This window comes from Cupressus sempervirens, chromosome 3, assembly GCF_028749045.1.
Source record: "Cupressus sempervirens isolate cs-2001-9-10 chromosome 3, ASM2874904v1, whole genome shotgun sequence".
In the NCBI taxonomy this organism is placed as follows: Eukaryota; Viridiplantae; Streptophyta; class Pinopsida; order Cupressales; family Cupressaceae; genus Cupressus; species Cupressus sempervirens.
Genome location: NC_143120.1, coordinates 1,000,241,025 through 1,000,259,274, shown reverse-complemented (window position 1 = coordinate 1,000,259,274; position 18,250 = coordinate 1,000,241,025). Strand labels below are relative to the sequence as shown.

General features: G+C 36.5%; 3 protein-coding genes across 3 annotated transcripts in view; all 3 read left to right on the top strand.

Moving 5' to 3' along the window:
* The window catches only part of LOC149570115 (Rubisco methyltransferase family protein), a 222,807-nt gene that overhangs the window by 182,581 nt on the left and 21,976 nt on the right, over positions 1 to 18,250 (top strand). Inside the window, exon 9 of the mRNA XM_089822778.1 lies at positions 4,236 to 4,338. Within this exon, the coding sequence (XP_089678904.1) occupies positions 4,236 to 4,338 (103 nt within the window). The remainder of the gene's footprint in view (positions 1 to 4,235; positions 4,339 to 18,250) is intronic.
* On the top strand, positions 8,467 to 9,363 carry LOC149570118 (uncharacterized). The gene is made up of 2 exons (XM_089817865.1): positions 8,467 to 8,615; positions 8,733 to 9,363. The coding sequence occupies exons 1-2, from the start codon at positions 8,483 to 8,485 to the stop codon at positions 8,939 to 8,941; spliced, it is 342 nt and encodes a 113-aa protein (XP_089673991.1). The 5' UTR covers positions 8,467 to 8,482; the 3' UTR covers positions 8,942 to 9,363.
* On the top strand, positions 9,329 to 10,760 carry LOC149570117 (uncharacterized). The gene is made up of 3 exons (XM_089823436.1): positions 9,329 to 9,337; positions 9,474 to 9,879; positions 10,015 to 10,760. The coding sequence occupies exons 1-3, from the start codon at positions 9,329 to 9,331 to the stop codon at positions 10,602 to 10,604; spliced, it is 1,005 nt and encodes a 334-aa protein (XP_089679562.1). The 3' UTR covers positions 10,605 to 10,760.

Here is an 18,250-nt window from a genome sequence, read left to right as displayed (position 1 = left end):
AGATTCAGCCCCGTCACTCATCGAAGTGCCCTCCCGTCCGCTATCTGTCTCTCTGGAAGGGGCCAATTCGCGGAGTACTTTCTTGTGACCAGCTGCTGACCCTCCTGTATCTAGGTGTTGCCAGTAGAATATGGGAGGCTCCCCGTCTGCCAACTTGCCCCTTGGAGGAGCCTCAAAGCCATCCATTGGGATCTGGTTAGCTGTTGCCTCTAGAAACAACCCGATGGCATGGTGCGGCATGAAAAATGTTCGGTGCTGAAGTGTCATGAATTCTTCCATCCTGTCGGCAAGCACTGAGGCCCAATCATATACCACTCCCTACATGATACCATTCATAAACACAATCTGTGGCAATACGATATCTGAAGCTCGGGTGGCACCTATCAACCTGCTCTTGATGACGTCCATGATACAACGCCAATGACCCTCTCGAATAAAGTCTTTGCGAAGCCCTCTGCACCTTGTCCCCTGAACTGCTGCCTCCCTCTCCATGGGTGTAAGGTCCCTGGATACTAGAGCTATCCAATGCTCCTTCCGTTCCTATGATAGTTTATGATTCTTTATTTCCACTTTCTTCCCGCCGGGGCCAGGAATGCCGAAGACCCTGGTGAAATCTCTCGGTTTAAAGGACACCGTCATCCGCTGCTTTTTGTACAAGAATGTACTTGTTCTGCTCTGGACACTATATGTCTCTATCATGGTGCGCAATACTGATTCGAACATCCGAATGGAAAAGATGGGAAGCTGAATAGCCCAATGTACCTGTGCCCGCATCAAAATCTGTTTAATCTGGTCTGCCTCCGGGGTCTCCTGCCACCACTTCCGGCATTCGCTTCCACTAAGACTCTCAAACTGGACGGTGAGATAAGTGAACCGCCGGACCGTCGGCTACAGAATACAGAAACACCGCCAGACCGTCGGCTACAGAGCACATAATACTGCCGGAACCATCTAGTCGGCTAACAAATTGGGCCTCTTTATTAATTAAATATGTCCTTGTGATATTATTTAATTTTTAGGACCATTTAATTAATTTACCTAATTAAAATATTTTATTGAAAATTAGGGACATTACAGGTGGATATTTTAGATTGATGATTTCCAACTTGAAATTGCTGTTGACTATTATGTCACTTCTTTAGGCTTGTTATAGTTTGCTGCAAGTTGATATGCTCATCGTTTTAGTGCTGGGAGCATTCTATCGCCGTAGTATTTTTGGATTGCATACTCTTACTTTCATCAACTTCAACCTTTATGTTGTTGCTTGATAACATTCACTGCCTTGTATCTCACATGTGCTATCTTATAGACAATCTTACAAACTATTCTATAATTACTGTCATTGGTAGTTGCAAGTTCAGTATCATTGCTGTAGTGAGTTAGATACCTCTTAAGTAATTTCATCATCCACCCCGTTCATTGAAATCACTTCCTCTAATGCATTCAAATCTTTTGGTCTTTCTAGTAAGACACATCTGGTCTTAGTGCGATGTTTAATATTTTCAATGCTAATATATTTGCTAATGAGTCCTCTTAATTCCATTAATGCCTTCATCTATAGATGTCATTTGTTTATACTACCGTTATCCATATATATGTTGTTGTATACACAAACTGCCACCATTCTCTTTGGTTTGCATATTAGTTCATCACCTTGAATCTTTTACTTGATGATTCTTACACTAACAATTTGTCCATGTTTTTCAAGCCCTTTGATATCAATGACAATATTTCCATTATTTGGGGAAGGCAAAAATTGAGAGCCGCTTCATTTTCCGCTGTCCCATCTACTACGAGATCAGAGGGAGGTTTTACTGCCTACCCAGAGAGTGCAAATCCCTATCAACTTTGTTCCGTTACACCGACCAGTGATGCCTTATGCTTTACCTTTGTGAGACCATACAACTTCGTGACCACACTTTATAGCTCCTATTCCCTCAAAGCGAGGCCTTGGAGCAGCTTATCATTGCCTTTTTCCTGCCCATGTCTCATGCTAGGGGTGTGAAGCGGCCACACAGTAATTTGATCTCTAGCCACACCAGATTTGTGACACCCCACAGTGGGTTCACTCGTCAGTGGCACTCCATCTTTGGCAGTATTCAGAGATGAACTAGGGCTCCTGGTCGCTCTAGAACGTACCTTTTGGTCCTGGACTTCTTCCCACCGATGAAGGACCTCTAGTCCTTTCCTTCGCGGTTTTCTTTTGCTTTCTTGCTCACTCTTTTGCGGGCACCGTTTGGTGCTTCTGTTGTAGGTTGTTTCCTTGTTTGTAAGCTTTCAGTCCCTTGGACCCTTTTGGCGGTCTCTTGTTGGACATTAATACATTTATCTTATCTTATCTAGAGTTAGGCATCCATTTTGGAGTGATAGTTTGCAATTTTTATGAACAACTATTACTATTGCCATGCCGTATTTCCTAGATATGTTTGAATTAGATATCTAATGTTAATTAATGATCTAGGTTGTTCTTACTTTCAGGAAAAAGTTTATTATCAGATAAGAAATAAAATCTGGAAACTTTAGCTTCATATATTTTTGAATTTTGTCATTTTTCTGAGTTTTTGTTTCCTGCAAGTTACTTTATTTTCTGCACTTTATTTGTCATCTCAAAATCATCACAAAACACAAAAAAGGAAAGACAAAACAGAGCAGCTTATTACATTGGTTGTGTTGGACGACTTAGTAGCCACCTTTCATGGAAGATTTGTCTTGTGCAATAAGTGTGACATTTTTCTTAGAATAGTTTAATTTCATGCTCTAGAAGGCTGCTGGCTTGAATATTAATGCTGTTATTTTGCATGGCATGACCAACATCTTGCATAACAAATTACACTGTTCTAATTGGTTATGTCTTGCACAACATCTCTGATCCTTCTGAACCCTTTAAAATACACAAAAACACCTGTACCAAACCAATTTCAGATTACTAGTCCATTATATCTTATTCTTGTTAGAAAGCAATCAATTCATTCATAATAATGATAATATAAAGCATAAAACACTTGATTTGTATAATTGTGTAATGTGGATAGAAACTGGTTTTGTTAGGAGAGTTTTTATAATACAAATAACCTTATGTATATAACAAGGATGTAGAATAATATAAATTTTAAGGGCTCATTAATCAGTATAATATACAATATAAATTATGATTAGTTGTTGAACAATTGCTGACAATATCCCTAGTAAAAGACAGACCATCAAATATGGACAGCATAACTAACGACTTGGATTATTCATCTTGAACTCAATGTATTTGCATTGCTTGAACATCAATAATACACCATTCTGTTGACTTATAGAATCACACATTGGTTGTTCTTGGCTATCTTATCTTTGTGTTTTAACAAATTATCAAAGAACGCTTCCAAAATTATGGACTTGACAAAAGTCATTGTAACAATATTAAGAGACTATCGATTTTATAATACTGTAAAATTACGCTTCACGTGTAAGTAAGATTGCATATATTGCATGTATTGCATTTGAGGTGATCTATTTTATCAAATAGAAAAATGTTTGGACTCAGTTTAAAACCTCAAGATGATATATAGGAAGTACAACGTGAACAATAGTTGTGTGGGATTTGATCCTTTAGTTGTGTTATCTTCATAAGTTGAAAAATGTGGTCAAGTTGTTTTGCTCTCTATATGAATATCATTATTATTTTTTTACATAGAGACTATTTCTTCTGTGCCGTATGGGAATTGCTCATGGTACTATCATATTGAAATACATCAATTTTTTGTTTCATCTACTTCAATAATTTGAATGAATAAAAACAATAGACTTGTTACATCTCAAATATAGGTTGAATAGGTTGAATTCATGTGGGTACTAGTCATCTGGATTGAGTACATGTTTAATGGAAAACATTCCTTTTATAGAATGCTGTCCACGGCTGTCATTTGGATAACATATTTTAGCTTTTTAAATTATTCACGACAAAATATCCACTCCAATTGAATTCTTGAGAGACTTGATGTACTGAACAGTTTCTTTTTGATATTTGACAAAAATTTAGATTTTCATCTGGGATGTTGTTTATAGACCTAGTTTTATTATTTTGCATACATGGTATTATTTGTTTTTCATGTTATCATTGGAAGCTAAAACAGTAGTAAATTATTTTTATGGTCATGTGGACATTCTGCAATGAACAATGATGTCTATTACATCTTTCATGGAGTGATACTTTCTAATTGGTGATTAATTTATGATGGTTTAACTTGTAGGCCTCAGAGCTTTCCTCTTAAAATGACTGGCTGGCCCGCACAATTAGAAGCTTATGCTTTCTTGGTTGTTAGCCCTCCATCTATGGCTCAACAATTTGAAGAGGTTTGCAACCATCATTCAATACTGTGCATTCTTTTGTCTAAATCATTGTGGTTTTTCATATATGTAATTATTGAATTCTTGTGATAAATTGTGTTTGTCTACAAAGAAAGGAAATTTTGCAGATAAAGATAATAAGTAATACCTAAAATACTTGTGTTAGTAGAAAATTTAATTGGATACCATAGTTTTATTAAATGATTTTTATCAGACTAGAGGAAGCCATTGTTGAACTTCCAAGAGAAGCTATGGACACTGGTTATCCTAGACCCCACATCAGGTTGACTTGTTATTAAACTTTGTTTCGAACTCATCTAAGAAGTGTGACATAATGCAAAGCCTTTGACAGCCTATGGAAATAATCTGCTTATACTTTGTCAAACCAATCAAGTAAGCATTTTGAAAATTCTAATTTGTCACCTTATCCAGTAGGACTAACTGCTGAAATCAAATGACTTGCCAGCCACGTTGGCAACATATAATTCACTTGAATATGTATAAGGCCATTTATACTCATTCGATGCTTATTCATCTCCATGGGGACTAATGAAGTGCATATAGCTGAGGTGGGAACTATCTTAGGATCTGAGCAGTGACAGTGAAGGTTGAACTGGTGATATCAGAGAGGTAATGCAGCATCTGCTGACTGAAGTTTCATTTTACTTAAAGTGTTTGAATAAGCAATGCATCTGTGACAGAGTGTATTTTTCGACTGAGTGTATCATTCATCTTCACTGTTAGGCATTACTTTGATATAGTGAATTTATCCTTTCCCTTCACACTGATGCCAAAGGACCCAAGGTTCTTCGCAAATGAAGCATAATTTTTTGTCTCCTGACTTCTTGCCTTGTGTCGAAGTCAAGTTTAGGTCTTGCAGAAGATTCCTTATTGAGTTCGCAAAAGATTCCTTTTGGATATGAACTTCCTTGTTATAGGGTTTTCTTTTTGTTAATCCAAAATCCATGTCTCTAGCCTTTTTTATGGCTTCTTGTAGGGAAGGATGATTCAGTGCCTTTCTCCATCCTCTCAAGGGGTCCTAGAGGCTATCCATGAAGAGCACAACCAAGCGTCGCTCGGATATGTTGGTAACCAGTATTTATATCCTTTGAAATTCAGTTATATACTCTTCTATCGATCCTCTGAGCTTGAGTTGAGCCAGATCTTTGCTGTCAAATCATTCTATTAGCCTAATGGTGAACTCCACATGGGAAGTGAATCTGGAATGGCCATGGTTATCATCCTGTGATCCCACCATTCATGTGCTATTCCATCTAAGTGGAGGGCTGCATATTTTGTGGCTTCCTCTTCAGTCATGAGATTTAATTGGAATTAAGTATCAAGATTTTGCAACCATGGCAGATACCAGGTTTCCCTACCTTCCTTTTCAACTCCAGAAATCCTTCCTTGTTCTGTCTTCAGGGCGTAAATTTCGTTCTCAAGTCAACGTATTCCTTGAAGGACATCACTTCTTGTAGGTTGCTTACTTCCCAATCCTGTTTGATCTGTTCTTGGATTTCAATAAAAGAGGGTTCTTCGCTTGTTTGTCTTTCTAATGGTGTAAAATTTGGTGTCCCTAGTCTTGAGCTTTGCCTTTTTGGGCTACTGTTTTGTGATTGCTCCCGTCTTCCATTTGGTGTTTTATGGTTTTCCGCAGCATGGTTGAGTGTGGTTAGGGTCAAGAGATCAATTAACTAAGATGATTTGTTTTGTAGTTCTCTTTGTTCACTTAGCACTTGACCCACCTTGCTTTGTACATTTTCTTCTTCGCCCATTTGTACTCCCATTTGTCCTGTTTTTCTCAGGGTGTAAGTGATAAGTGGTTTGCTCATTCACCTTTGGATAGGAAAGGTGGCTCTAATACCGACTGTAATGCCCCCTTTTTGCTAGGTTTGAGACACTACGGAGTTTCTATAATTCTAATTTGAACAATTATATAATTCTGATTGGTAAGTCCAATTTGCTGACTTACAATGAAATAAATAATGCAATTGATTGAATTGTATGATTATACATAAGTGCACACACAATTATAGTGCTAATTACTGGTAATTCAAATGCAACCACTGACAGTGATGGAAATTATGTATAGTTCCAAATGCATACACTTCCAAAGAAGGTCGTATACAATAATATGAATGCATTGATATGATAATATGATTTATGCTTATCACTTGAATGGCTGTCTCTGATATACAATGTTTTATCCACGCTGCATATACAGACTGAGAATATCTCAATTACAGAGATATAGGCTGTGTTTGATATTCCTTTCTTTATATGAACCAATACTCTGATAATGAAGCCGTGTCTTGTTAAGGAATATTGGATCTGAGATAGAGTTTCAATAGACTTCAAATATTACTTACTGATATTGTTTACTGTTTAAACAATTCTGCTACAATATAATTTCTGCAATGTATATACAGTGAGAATTCTTTATATTTATATAACTGTACTGCTGATGCCTGATAATTGCAAGTGTAATGGACAACCGACTCCAGGTAATAGAATGTTTGTGTGATTGATTGTTTCCCAATAGTGACCAATAAGGAATATAAATATGCATTTGAATGGTCTCCTTACATGTAGAGTCATGACTCTATGTGGCTTGGGCAGAGTAACGAGAATCGCCATAAAATCGCCTGAATCGGCGATTCAGCGATTAGATTCAGCAATGGCGATTTTTTTGGAGTCGGAAATCGCCATTGCCGATTTCATCAGGTGAATCGCCTGAATCGCTGATTCAGGCGATTCATCCAAAAAATCGCATGAATCGCCTGAAAAAATCGGCATGAATTGCCCGCGGCCAATAAAGTATAGACTTGTAAAATTTAAAAAAATTGCTTTTTTTTTTTAAACTTTGTTTTTGACCTATTCTCTTTATTATAACCCTAAAGGGCCTTCTATTTGTTTATCATGAGTAGAAGAGAGGAAAAGTGAGAGAGAAGAAGAGAAAAGAAAAGCCATAGGTTTCTAACCGGCAAGAAGAAAGAGCACAAAAGAGATCAACAATCCATTTGGGGAGGCCATCAATTGCATTGGGAGCATTAAGGAGCCAATCTCAACACTCCTCAACTCATTTGCAAGAGGTAAGTGCTCTTTTTTTTTGCATGTTAGTGTATTATGCATTTTTTGTTAAATTTTTATAGTTTTCAAGATTTTTAATTTAGATCTTGAATGTTCTTTATTTTTACTAAGTTGCAAACTAGGGTTTGTTGTTTTGTAGCTTTTATTAGCTTCAAACTTTGATATTTTACATATAAATTTTTATTGCAGCAGCCTTTGCTTTCATTTTTCGCAAATTCGCAATGGGTAGAAAAGATGAATGTTGGAAATATAATGAAGAGTTTCCTGGAAGAACCAAATATCAAACAAAATGTATTTTTTGTAAAGAAAAAATAACTTCTGGGGGTATTTATAGATTGAAATACCACATTGCTGCTATACCTGGACACGATGTTACAATTTGCACTCACCAAACTCCTGAGGCAAAACGCATTTGCTTAATGGCATTAGAAAAAATTGAAAAAGACAAAGCCAATAGGAAAATGCAACTTGAAGGGTTAAGGGGTATTGGCTCCCATGTTCTTGCATCCGCATCCGCAGCCGCAGCCACATCTGCATCTGCATCAGCTTCTGCATCTGTAGGTTGTGTTGGAGAGGGTTCTTCTACGCCTCCTTTTTATCCTAGTTCTTCTGCTCGTGCTAGTGCTAGTCGGACACATACTGAGACAGAGTCCCACACCAACCTATTGCAGCCTAGAGTGCGGAAAAACAGAATGGATAGTTACTTTGTGCCCTGCACTACTCCTGGTTCCCAACCCACGCTTGAGGGCATGGGTTTGAACAAGGCGATTCATGATGCTGCCAGAAAGGAGATATGCAAATTTTGGTACTTTTGCAACATTCCATTTATTGCAGCCAGGTAATTGATTCTTTTTTCATTGTTTTCTTTAAAGTTAAAATTAAAAGTAAAAGTAAAACTTTAATTATATTTATTTGTTTTATAATTTGAGTCTTTGACTTCTAAATTTTTATTTGTGACAGGGCTCCTTATTGGTAGAACATGATAGATGTGGTTGCTATTTGTGGTCCGGGGTTTAAAGCCCCAATTGAGGCTGAGTTGAGCGGATACCTCTAGGATGAGATGGTAGAGGACATGAGGGCTGAGCTCGAGGAGAACCGAAAGGAGTGGATTACAAAGGGTTGCACCATCATGACTGATGGTTGGACAGATAGGAGGAATAGAACACTTCTCAATTTTCTTGTATCCTGTGGAGGTAATTGATCATTCTACTTTCCTACATACATAATTGTAAATTTTGATTTGTTGAATGCTAATTTGTTGATGATCCATTTAATTTTAATATTCTAATTTGTTGTTTTGTTACTTGTAGGATATACCATGTTCATCAAATCCATTGATGCTTCCGCACATGTAAAAAATGCCACATACTTATGTGAGGCTATTGAGGAAGTCATTGTAGAGGTGGGAGAACAAAATGTGATCCAGGTGGTGACGGATAATGCAACAAGTTATGGTGCTGCAGGTAAACTTTTAACTTTTCAAGTTTTGAAAATAAATTTATTTGATTTTGAAATTTGAATTTCTAATTGACTTAAAATTGTTGTAGGTAAACTTTTGATGGAGAGGCACCCCACCATATTTTGGTCCCCTTGTGCGGCACATTGCATTGACCTCATGTTGGAGGAAATTGGCAAACTTGAGTTTGTCAAGTCATGTGTGGAAAGAGCAAAAAAATATGCAAATTCATTTATAATCATTCATTTGTCCTTAGCACAATGAGGAAGTACACAAAAGGCAAGGAGTTAGCTCGCCCAGGTATCACGAGGTTTGCCTCGAATTTCATCACCTTGCAGTCCTTGTTGAAATCAAGGGATGAATTGAGGAGCATGTTTGTTGGGCGGGAGTGGATTTCCTCTTCCTATGCTACGACCACTGTAGGGATAGATGTGACGGATTGCATATTTGATGAGGATGGTTTTTGGAAACCCACTAGAGAAATCCTGTAGGTAAATTTATTGCAATTTAACATTTAGTATTTTACTTTTACTTTAAGTTATATTATTTTATATTTAAGTTTTGACTCAAATTTTTTGTTTTACTTTATATGTAGGTCATTGAGCCCCTTGTAGCTTTGCTGCGAACTGCTGATGGGGAGAAGCCCTCTATGGGCTACATTTATGAGAGCATGGATAGGGCCAAGGAGGCCATCAGAGCCCAATATGCAGGAGTGCAGGAGAGGTATGGCCCTATTTGGGACATCATCGATAGGAGATGGCAGAATCAGCTCCATCGACCCATCCATGCAGCAGCTTACTTTCTGAATCTGGCATATCGTTTCCGTCTTGAGTTCAAGGCGGATGCGGAGGTTCTCATTGGCTTATACACAGTGATTCAGAGGTTGAGTAGCGATGAAGATAGCGCTGCTGCGATTGTTGAGCTAGACCAGTTCAACAATAAAGAGGGGCCCCTTTTCTCTGGCAAGATGGCCATAAATGCTCAGACAACACTACAGCCAGGTAAAAATAAAATAATATATTCAATGTTCATGAATCTAGATTCTAATCTTAAAGTTGATTATGTAATTTTAGAGTTAACTTGTAATTTGTAAATGAGACTAATTGTTTCTATTTTCAAATTTTCCCTTATTGCAGATAGATGGTGGCAAATGTTTGGGGCCACAACCCCAAAACTTCAAAAAATTGCCATTCGTATTCTGAGTCAGCCAAGCAGCGCTTCTGGATGTGAGCACAGTTGGTCCATGTTCGAGCACATCCATTCGAAGAGGAGAAACAGGTTGACAGTGCAGAAGTTGAATGATATTGTCTTTGTTCATTACAACCTCCGTCTTAGGATCAGACAGATTTTGGGCACTGACTCCTCTCTGATCATTCTGGAGGAGATTGATCCAGAATCACAGTGGCTCACAGAGGTTGTGGATCCAGTCTTCACTGAGGAAGATTGTGTGTGGGTTGACCAGGTGGATATAGAGGCTGAGGCAGCTAGAGCACGTTCTTCAGGCATTGGTAGAACTAGACGCACACGTGCACGCACAGGCACAGGCCCTAGTGACGTTCATGAGCCCATCTTACATGCGGGAGATATGGCTCGGCAGTCCTCTAGGACCTACATTAGACGCCTTGCTACTAGGCAGATTGGATACTCAGAGGCTGAGGCTGAGGCTGTAGCCGAGCTTCAGGATGATGTTGAGGATGATGAGGATGACTATGAGTCTGAGGCTTGAGCTGGAGCCTTGTTTTTATATTTTGTTTACAGACATTGATACTGAATCATTGATAGACATATGTTTCAAACTTTCATGGATCTTCATCTTAGATTCTTACATACATTTATGATTTGATGTCTTATGGATCATCTTACATACATCCTATGATTTAAATCATTATGATCATTTGATTTCTATTTACTTCAGCTAGCCTACAATTTACATTTTAGATAACATAGTTACATATGTGATGGATTTTATGTTCCATGTTTATGTATGTTAAGTTTTAACTTCTATTTGATGATGTTATAGTGTGTTTAAGTTATATTCAATAAAGGGTGCATGAAATAAGTTTTAAATTGTTAAAATCTTTAAATTTAAAGGGTTTTTTCAAATTTGCCAATTCATCGCCGATTCATTGCCGATTCACGATTCGATTCGGCCTTGCCGATTCCGATCCGATTCCGATTCTTGTTACTTTGGGCTTGGGCCATGTAGGTTCATGACCCTATGCAGAAGGTGACCTTGTTAACCAAAGACTTATCCTTAACAATTGCGGAGGACACACGATATAATATGGCTGATTTTAATATGATCTTTGATATCATAAATCATGTCAGATAATGTGCCGTTTAAAATGTAAGTTTAATCAGTGATTACCATAAGATAATGGTAACGATTAAAATGCAAGCTTAATCAATGAGAATTTTGGTTTGGTGTTTAGCAAAGGAGCAATCATATTATATACAATGTACATTTTATATATATATATATATATATGTATGTATGTATGTATGTATGTATGTATATGTATATTTATATGTATATGGTTATGTCAATCAGAATTATATCCAATTGATGCTACATCTTCTAAAATCCCTCTTAGCAAGGGAGGATTCAAACAATACAACCATCTCACAAGATGGTAATCAGAATTTATGTGATATTTATCAATCTCATATTCTTGTGGCATGTACACTAGCATCAAATCTATGATGCCTACCAAAAGAATATGTTATAACCTAGAGGATATATGTTATCTGATTTCCGACACATTTCAGGACAACAACTAAATATAGTCTATGAGATAACACTCACGATCACAAGGCTAACAACTTAATGTAGTCCTATCATGAGAAGTAATCAGAATGTCATGATCTCCAATACATTTTGGGACAACAACTTAATTTAGTCTACCATGACAAGTATCGGGATCTCCGATACATTCCGGGACAGAAAATTAATGTAGTCTATCATGATATGTTCGTTATCATGATCTACAACACATTCGGGGACAACAACTTAATGTAGTCTATCATGACAACAGGTCAAGTCATTGTTAAGATCGCCATCTTACAATAGTGACCTCACAAATACATCAATCAAAGATTGTCATCTTTCATGATATAACTGCCATATGCAAATAGTGACTCTTTGAACATTTAAAATATAAATGAATATATATTAAATTTAAAAATGAATGAAACTCATGCTCGGGAATTACAATTACATTTTGATCATACCAAGTTTACCTCTAAAGTACTCCACTTTTATGTTTGCAAGAGGTTTGGTAAATATATTGACAATTTTCTCTTCAGTGCTGATGTAAACCAACTTGATGATGTTTCTATCTACCATATCTCTGATGCATTGATAGGGAATCTCTATGTGCTTGGATTTGTTATGGAAGACTGGATTATTAATAGTTTTATACAACTTTGATTATCACAGTGTATGACTGTAGGGCTTAAGGACTTCCCGAATACTCTAACAAGTAACTTTGTTAACCATATTGCTTCTCGAGCTCCCATAGGAGCTGCTATGTATTTTTCTTTAGTAGAACTCTGAGCAAATGCAAATTGCTTCCTGCTAAACCAAGATATCCTTGCAGATCCTAGACTGAAGCATCTTGTGGTGCTTTTACGATCAACAAAACTTCCAACCCTGTTTGAATCTAAATATCCTTGAAGTTGTATTTCAACATTTTCATATGTTAGACCGAATCAAATGGTTCTATGCAAGTATCTCAAGATGTGTTTGGATGTTATGAGGTGAATTTTCTTAGGTTCACACATGAATTGACTCAATGCATTTTTGCATAACCGATGTCAAGGCGAGTGTTCACCCAATACACTAGTGATCCAACTATCTGTTTGTAGTGTGTGAGATTTGTAGGTTCAGATTCAGATGCATCACTTCTAGGCTTGTGAAGATTTGTTTCTTTTACAGTCCATCATTCCAAATTTCTTCAAAATGTCAATAGTATGTTTTCCTTGATTTAGGAAAATATAGTTGTCCTTTTGCCTTACTTCTAGACCTAGAAAATAGTGCAGGAGACCTAGATCTTTAATATCAAATCCAGATGCAAGATCCCGTTTTGCATTTTATAATGAGATGATCTTCCCTTATTAGTAAATCATCAACATGGAGAACAAGTATAGTAAATCATCAACATGGAGAACAAGTATTAACATGTCACCATCTGATACTTTGAAATATATATTTGTATCTGCTTTATTTTTGGAGTATCCTAGTTTGGCAAGATAACTATCTATCCTTTTATACCATGTCGTGGGGGCTTGTTTAAGGCCATAGAGAGCTTTCTTCAGTTTACATACATAGGAGTTCTTATCATGGATGAAAATCCCTATTGTTTTTTTTCTAAATATACCTCTTAATCAATAACACCATTTAGGAATGTGGTCTTTACATCCATTTGATGTATCTTCCATTCTTTGGGTGCTGCAATGGAATTATGATTCTTACAGGGGTATATTGAGCAACAGGGAAAAATGTTTGTTCATAATCAATTCCAACCTTTTGAGAAAATCCTCTACTAACAAATCTAGCTTTGTGTTTTTCACTACTACCATTTGGTGCATGTTTGATTTTGAATAGCCAATTAGAGGAGACAACTGATTTGTCCTTGGTCTAGGTACAATATCCAAGACATCAGTTTTCAATATAGTTTCATATTCCAAAATTCATAGCATCTTTCCAAGCTTGGCATGTTAAGGCTTCTTCAAATTTGATGGTTTAGATTTGCTGAGTTCGGTGATAAGTGCAACATAATATGATTGACCTCTTGTTTGCTTACTTTCTCTAAAGATTTCTTTAGGGGCTACATTATTTTCTTCAATCATCTTCCTTGCCTATAGTGGTCTTTTCTTGTTGTTCGGAATTTCAACATGTTCAGGATTCAATGATATGGGCTCACGATCTTTTGAACAATTCTTCCTCTAAATCTCAACTGCAAAGTTTTCATCTAATCCTATAGTTGGTTTATCATTTGGTTCTTCAATATATCTTCAGTAAATATGATGTATGTCGTCAGTATCAGGATGTATGCCGTTAGTATTAGGATGTATGTCGTCGGTATCAGGATGTATGTCGTTGGTATCGGCCAATAGGGTGTATATTAGGATGTGTGTCATCGGTATCGAGAAGGTTCTACGTTGGTATCGGTAATAAGGTTGACATGTATGTGGCCAACGGACACCTTCAAGAAGGTTCCTTGAGATGTGTATATACCCCCCTCCAAGATCATTGTAATCATCTTATCATTAGAATCATTATGTACTGTATTGGCATATGCGAATAATAAAAGGAGTTCTGTTGTTCTTGTTCATTGTTTGTGTGCATTAATTCATTTACGTAGTACGGTAAACACAATACTCTTAGAAAGTTTATATGCAACATCTTCAAATTTGACATCTCTGCTGATTTCAATATTTATTTATCTTGGAATATATACTCTGTTGGCTTTAGAGGTCTCATTATAACCAACAAATATGCCTTTCTTCCCAGAGGGTTCTAGTTTGGACCTCTTTTCTTTAGGAACATGAGTATACACAGGACAACCAAAAATTCTGAAGTGACTTAAATCTGGTTTGTTTCTTGTAAAGGCTTTTTCATGTGTTATATTTTCTAAGATTGAATGAGGACACCTGTCTTGTATGTATACTGTCGTATTTGAGGCTTCAACCCAAAATGAAGTGTGAAGATTTTGATTGTGTATCATAGCTTTAGTAGCCTCAATGATGGTTCTATTTTTTCTTTCTGCCACTCCATTTTGTTGCGGATTATAAGATATTGTATACTCCCTCTTAATCCCAACAAAAATGTAGAAATCTTTAAAGTTTTCAAAAATTTATTCATCCCCATTGTTTGATCTTAGAGTCTTGATTTTCATCCCAGTTTGATTTTCTACTAATGCCTTCGATTCTTTACAATTCAATAATACTTCATTTGATTCATTTGGTTTTCTTGAAGTAGTCATCAACAAAAATCACGTAATACAAAAATCCCCCTAATGAGGGTATGAACATTGGACCACACAATCAGTGTGAATAAGCTCAAGTACAACTTTTGGTATATGTCCACTACATGGAAAAGACCCTTTGGAATTATTTTTTAAGTACATCCCTTGCATGTTCCAACATGTTTAGATTTTAGACTAAGTATGCCAGTCATAATCTTTTCTATGGAGGGTAGGTCACGAAAATGGAGGTGTCCTAGACTTCTGTGCCAAATTTCACTGGTTTTGAAAATTTCGTGATTTAAGGCTAGGTTTTGAGTGTTACAAAGTTAATAGAAACTTCCATTTTTGAACCCTATAATTATTGCATTCTTAAGGTTAGAATTCTTAGGCCAAGATAGAACCTTATCTTCTTGAAAAGTGACTCGATATCCTTAGTTTGCTAGACCAAGATGGGGACCATATTTCTCTTGATGCCTGGTACAATTTTTTAGTTGTAGGGCAACTCCAATTTTCAATTGTATTGAACAAGTCCCAATTCCTTTCACTGGATAGGTGGAGTTATCCTCTATTGTGACTTCTTTAGTTGATTGTCCTTAAAAGGTTTTTAACTGCTCTTTGAATCTAGTTATGTGTTGAGATGCTTCGCTATCAATTACCTAAGTATTCTTGTTAGTATTTAGTTCACTTGATAAGGCTGAAATCAATAGTGAATTTTCAGCTTCCTTGACTTAAGCTACAAAGACATGAGTTTTCTTTCTTTCCGGGCAATACATGCGAGTGTGACCAAATTTATCACACTTGTAACATTGTATTTTTGACATATCTCTTTTCTTGTAGTCTTGATTATTCTTCCCCCTTTTTCATTTGAAATGTCTTTTCTTTCGTTTATTGCTTATGTTAGCTTGCAAGTCTTGTATTTCTCCCTCTTTATTTGGGCTGATCCCTCTTGTAATTAATCTTGATTCTTCCTAGGTGCAGTTATTCTTAAGTTGATCGAATTTTGGTAGTTCAGGCGCGGCACTAATCCCTTGAATAAAGGATTCCCAAGAAGTGTTAACCCTTTATGGGCTATCAAGGATAAATTCCTTGTCATCTACATATTTTTATAAAATATGATGTAATTGTTTCTCCTTTATTCATCTTTATATGAAGAAGTTGTTTCAAGGTAAGTAGTCTGCTTGTATTATTGATTTCATATGTATTTTGAATGGTCATGAGCATATCATAGGCGGTTTTTATTTTTGGTATAGTTGGAAGTATATGATCCTTTACAACATCTATAATAATTTTCATGGTTTTATTGATACGTCTTTTCCAAATTGTTTTATCTGGTTCATTTTTATGCATGGATTTTTTTTATTTCACATATGATTGCAATTCAAGTTGTCAAAGAATGATCATTATTCGAATTCTCCATGATACAAAGTTTGATGCACCTTTGAGTTTGTCCTCAAGTTTGACACCATTCACCATGGTTGCACTTTTGATTTGATTGTGAGTAAGTTTTAAGTATGAGTGATAATTTCAATATTTTGTTTATATGGTGGATAGATACCATGGTGATTGCCAAGCTCCATCTATCACTAGATCAACTCTAACAATATGAAAATGCAGATTATTTACAAAGACAAGGTATTCTTCTTTGCTTGCTTACTTATTTACACATTGCTTGTTATTGTCTTATTTATTGGGATATCACAATTTGTGTTTGAATATGCCCTTGTCATCTTTGTTGCATTGGGACTCGGGCAACAAATTTTAAATCTGAAGCATTTTGCTTTTTTTTTTAGTGCCTTGGGAAAGGTGAAAAATGACATCATTAATGAATATAATGCTCAAATGCAACCATAAGCTCAATGGAAAGCATTATAACACTTGGAAGCAATGTATGCTAACTATTTTTGAGTACTGGTACCTTGATGTAGTTGTTTGGGCATGTCTACATGACCTACCACTTTTGGGGAAAGATTTGGACAAATGGGATGAGCACGATAGCAAAGCTATTATGTTCATCAAACTTTCCATCATTGATGATTAGCCACGAGTGCCTTTAGGCAAGTTAGTTACTGAAATCTGCAAGCATTTGAAGGATCTCCATGAGACTTTAGATAAGAGCAATGCATTCTTTCTTAAGAATATGCTCTTCTCAATTATGGTGGATGAGAAAGGTAAATGGAATTCATGATCAACTTGAGACTATTGGAAGAAAATTAGAGGAAGAAGATATAGCGGTCATTACTTTGAAGAATTTGCAAAATCTTATGAGCTTTTCATAGAAGCACCCAACATTACTACAATTGACGTTGAGTTGAGTTCCTAGACCTCTGCAACATGCTCCTACAATAGGACCATTGGGAGAAGCAATAGTGCCAGATATGACTTCACGAAACGAGTATTCTTTGCAAAATAACGCCTTCATTGAGAAAGAGTTAGGTTCTCAAATTGTTACTTTAAGGTTAGATGGGGGGGGAATTTTGTTCATCTAACTTCTCTACTTTTTGTACTACACATGGCATTAAGCACCAACTAAGTACACTATACACCCCTCAACAGAATTGTGTTGGTGAACATAACAATCACACCATTTCTAAATGGCTCATTCTTTGGTGGAACATATAAATAGTCCTAAGAAATAGTGGGCTGAAGCATTTTATACTACTGAATACCTTTTGATTTGGTCACCTACACATTGCAATAAGACGATGACTTGTGAGAAGCCTTGTCAAGACTCAAGCCTAAGGTGGTCCATCTAAAAGTCTTTGGTTTTACAGCTTGTGTATGGATTCTAGAAGCCAAGCATGCCAAGCTGGTCATCAAGGCATGCGTGTTGATTGATGTGGAGGCAGGTCATCTCATAATTAGTCATGATGTTGTTGTTAATTAGACTCTTGTTCTATTTCTTTTTACTCCTAGTCCTGAGGATTGTCTTGTAACGACACCTAATGTGCATGTTTATCCTCCTTTAGGTTCCCCTGACGGGAGGGCTTTAGATCATTCTGACTTTTAAGATGAGGAGTCTAGCAATCATGATATTGCACTACCTGATCTTCCTCAGGATCTACATCCAAATGATTTGGTTCCTTCTTCTCCTGGAGATTTTATTTGTCCTATGCCAAATGTGTTAGAAATAGATAATACTGAGAGGGGGGGGGGGGATCACTATTCTACAACCTTTAACCCACAACTGGATATTATTAATTATTGTGTAACATGCATAAGAAATTAAACCAATAATGCTAAACATGTACATTCTTCACAATAGTTCGCATGTCATTACACTTCGCACTTAGCTGTGCAAGATATGATCTTTACTTATACCTTGCATTTTAGCAAAAACTCTATCCTGTCGACCTTGATGCTTTCACATGCTTGACTAATTATAAAATTAACTTAGGGTTAACAT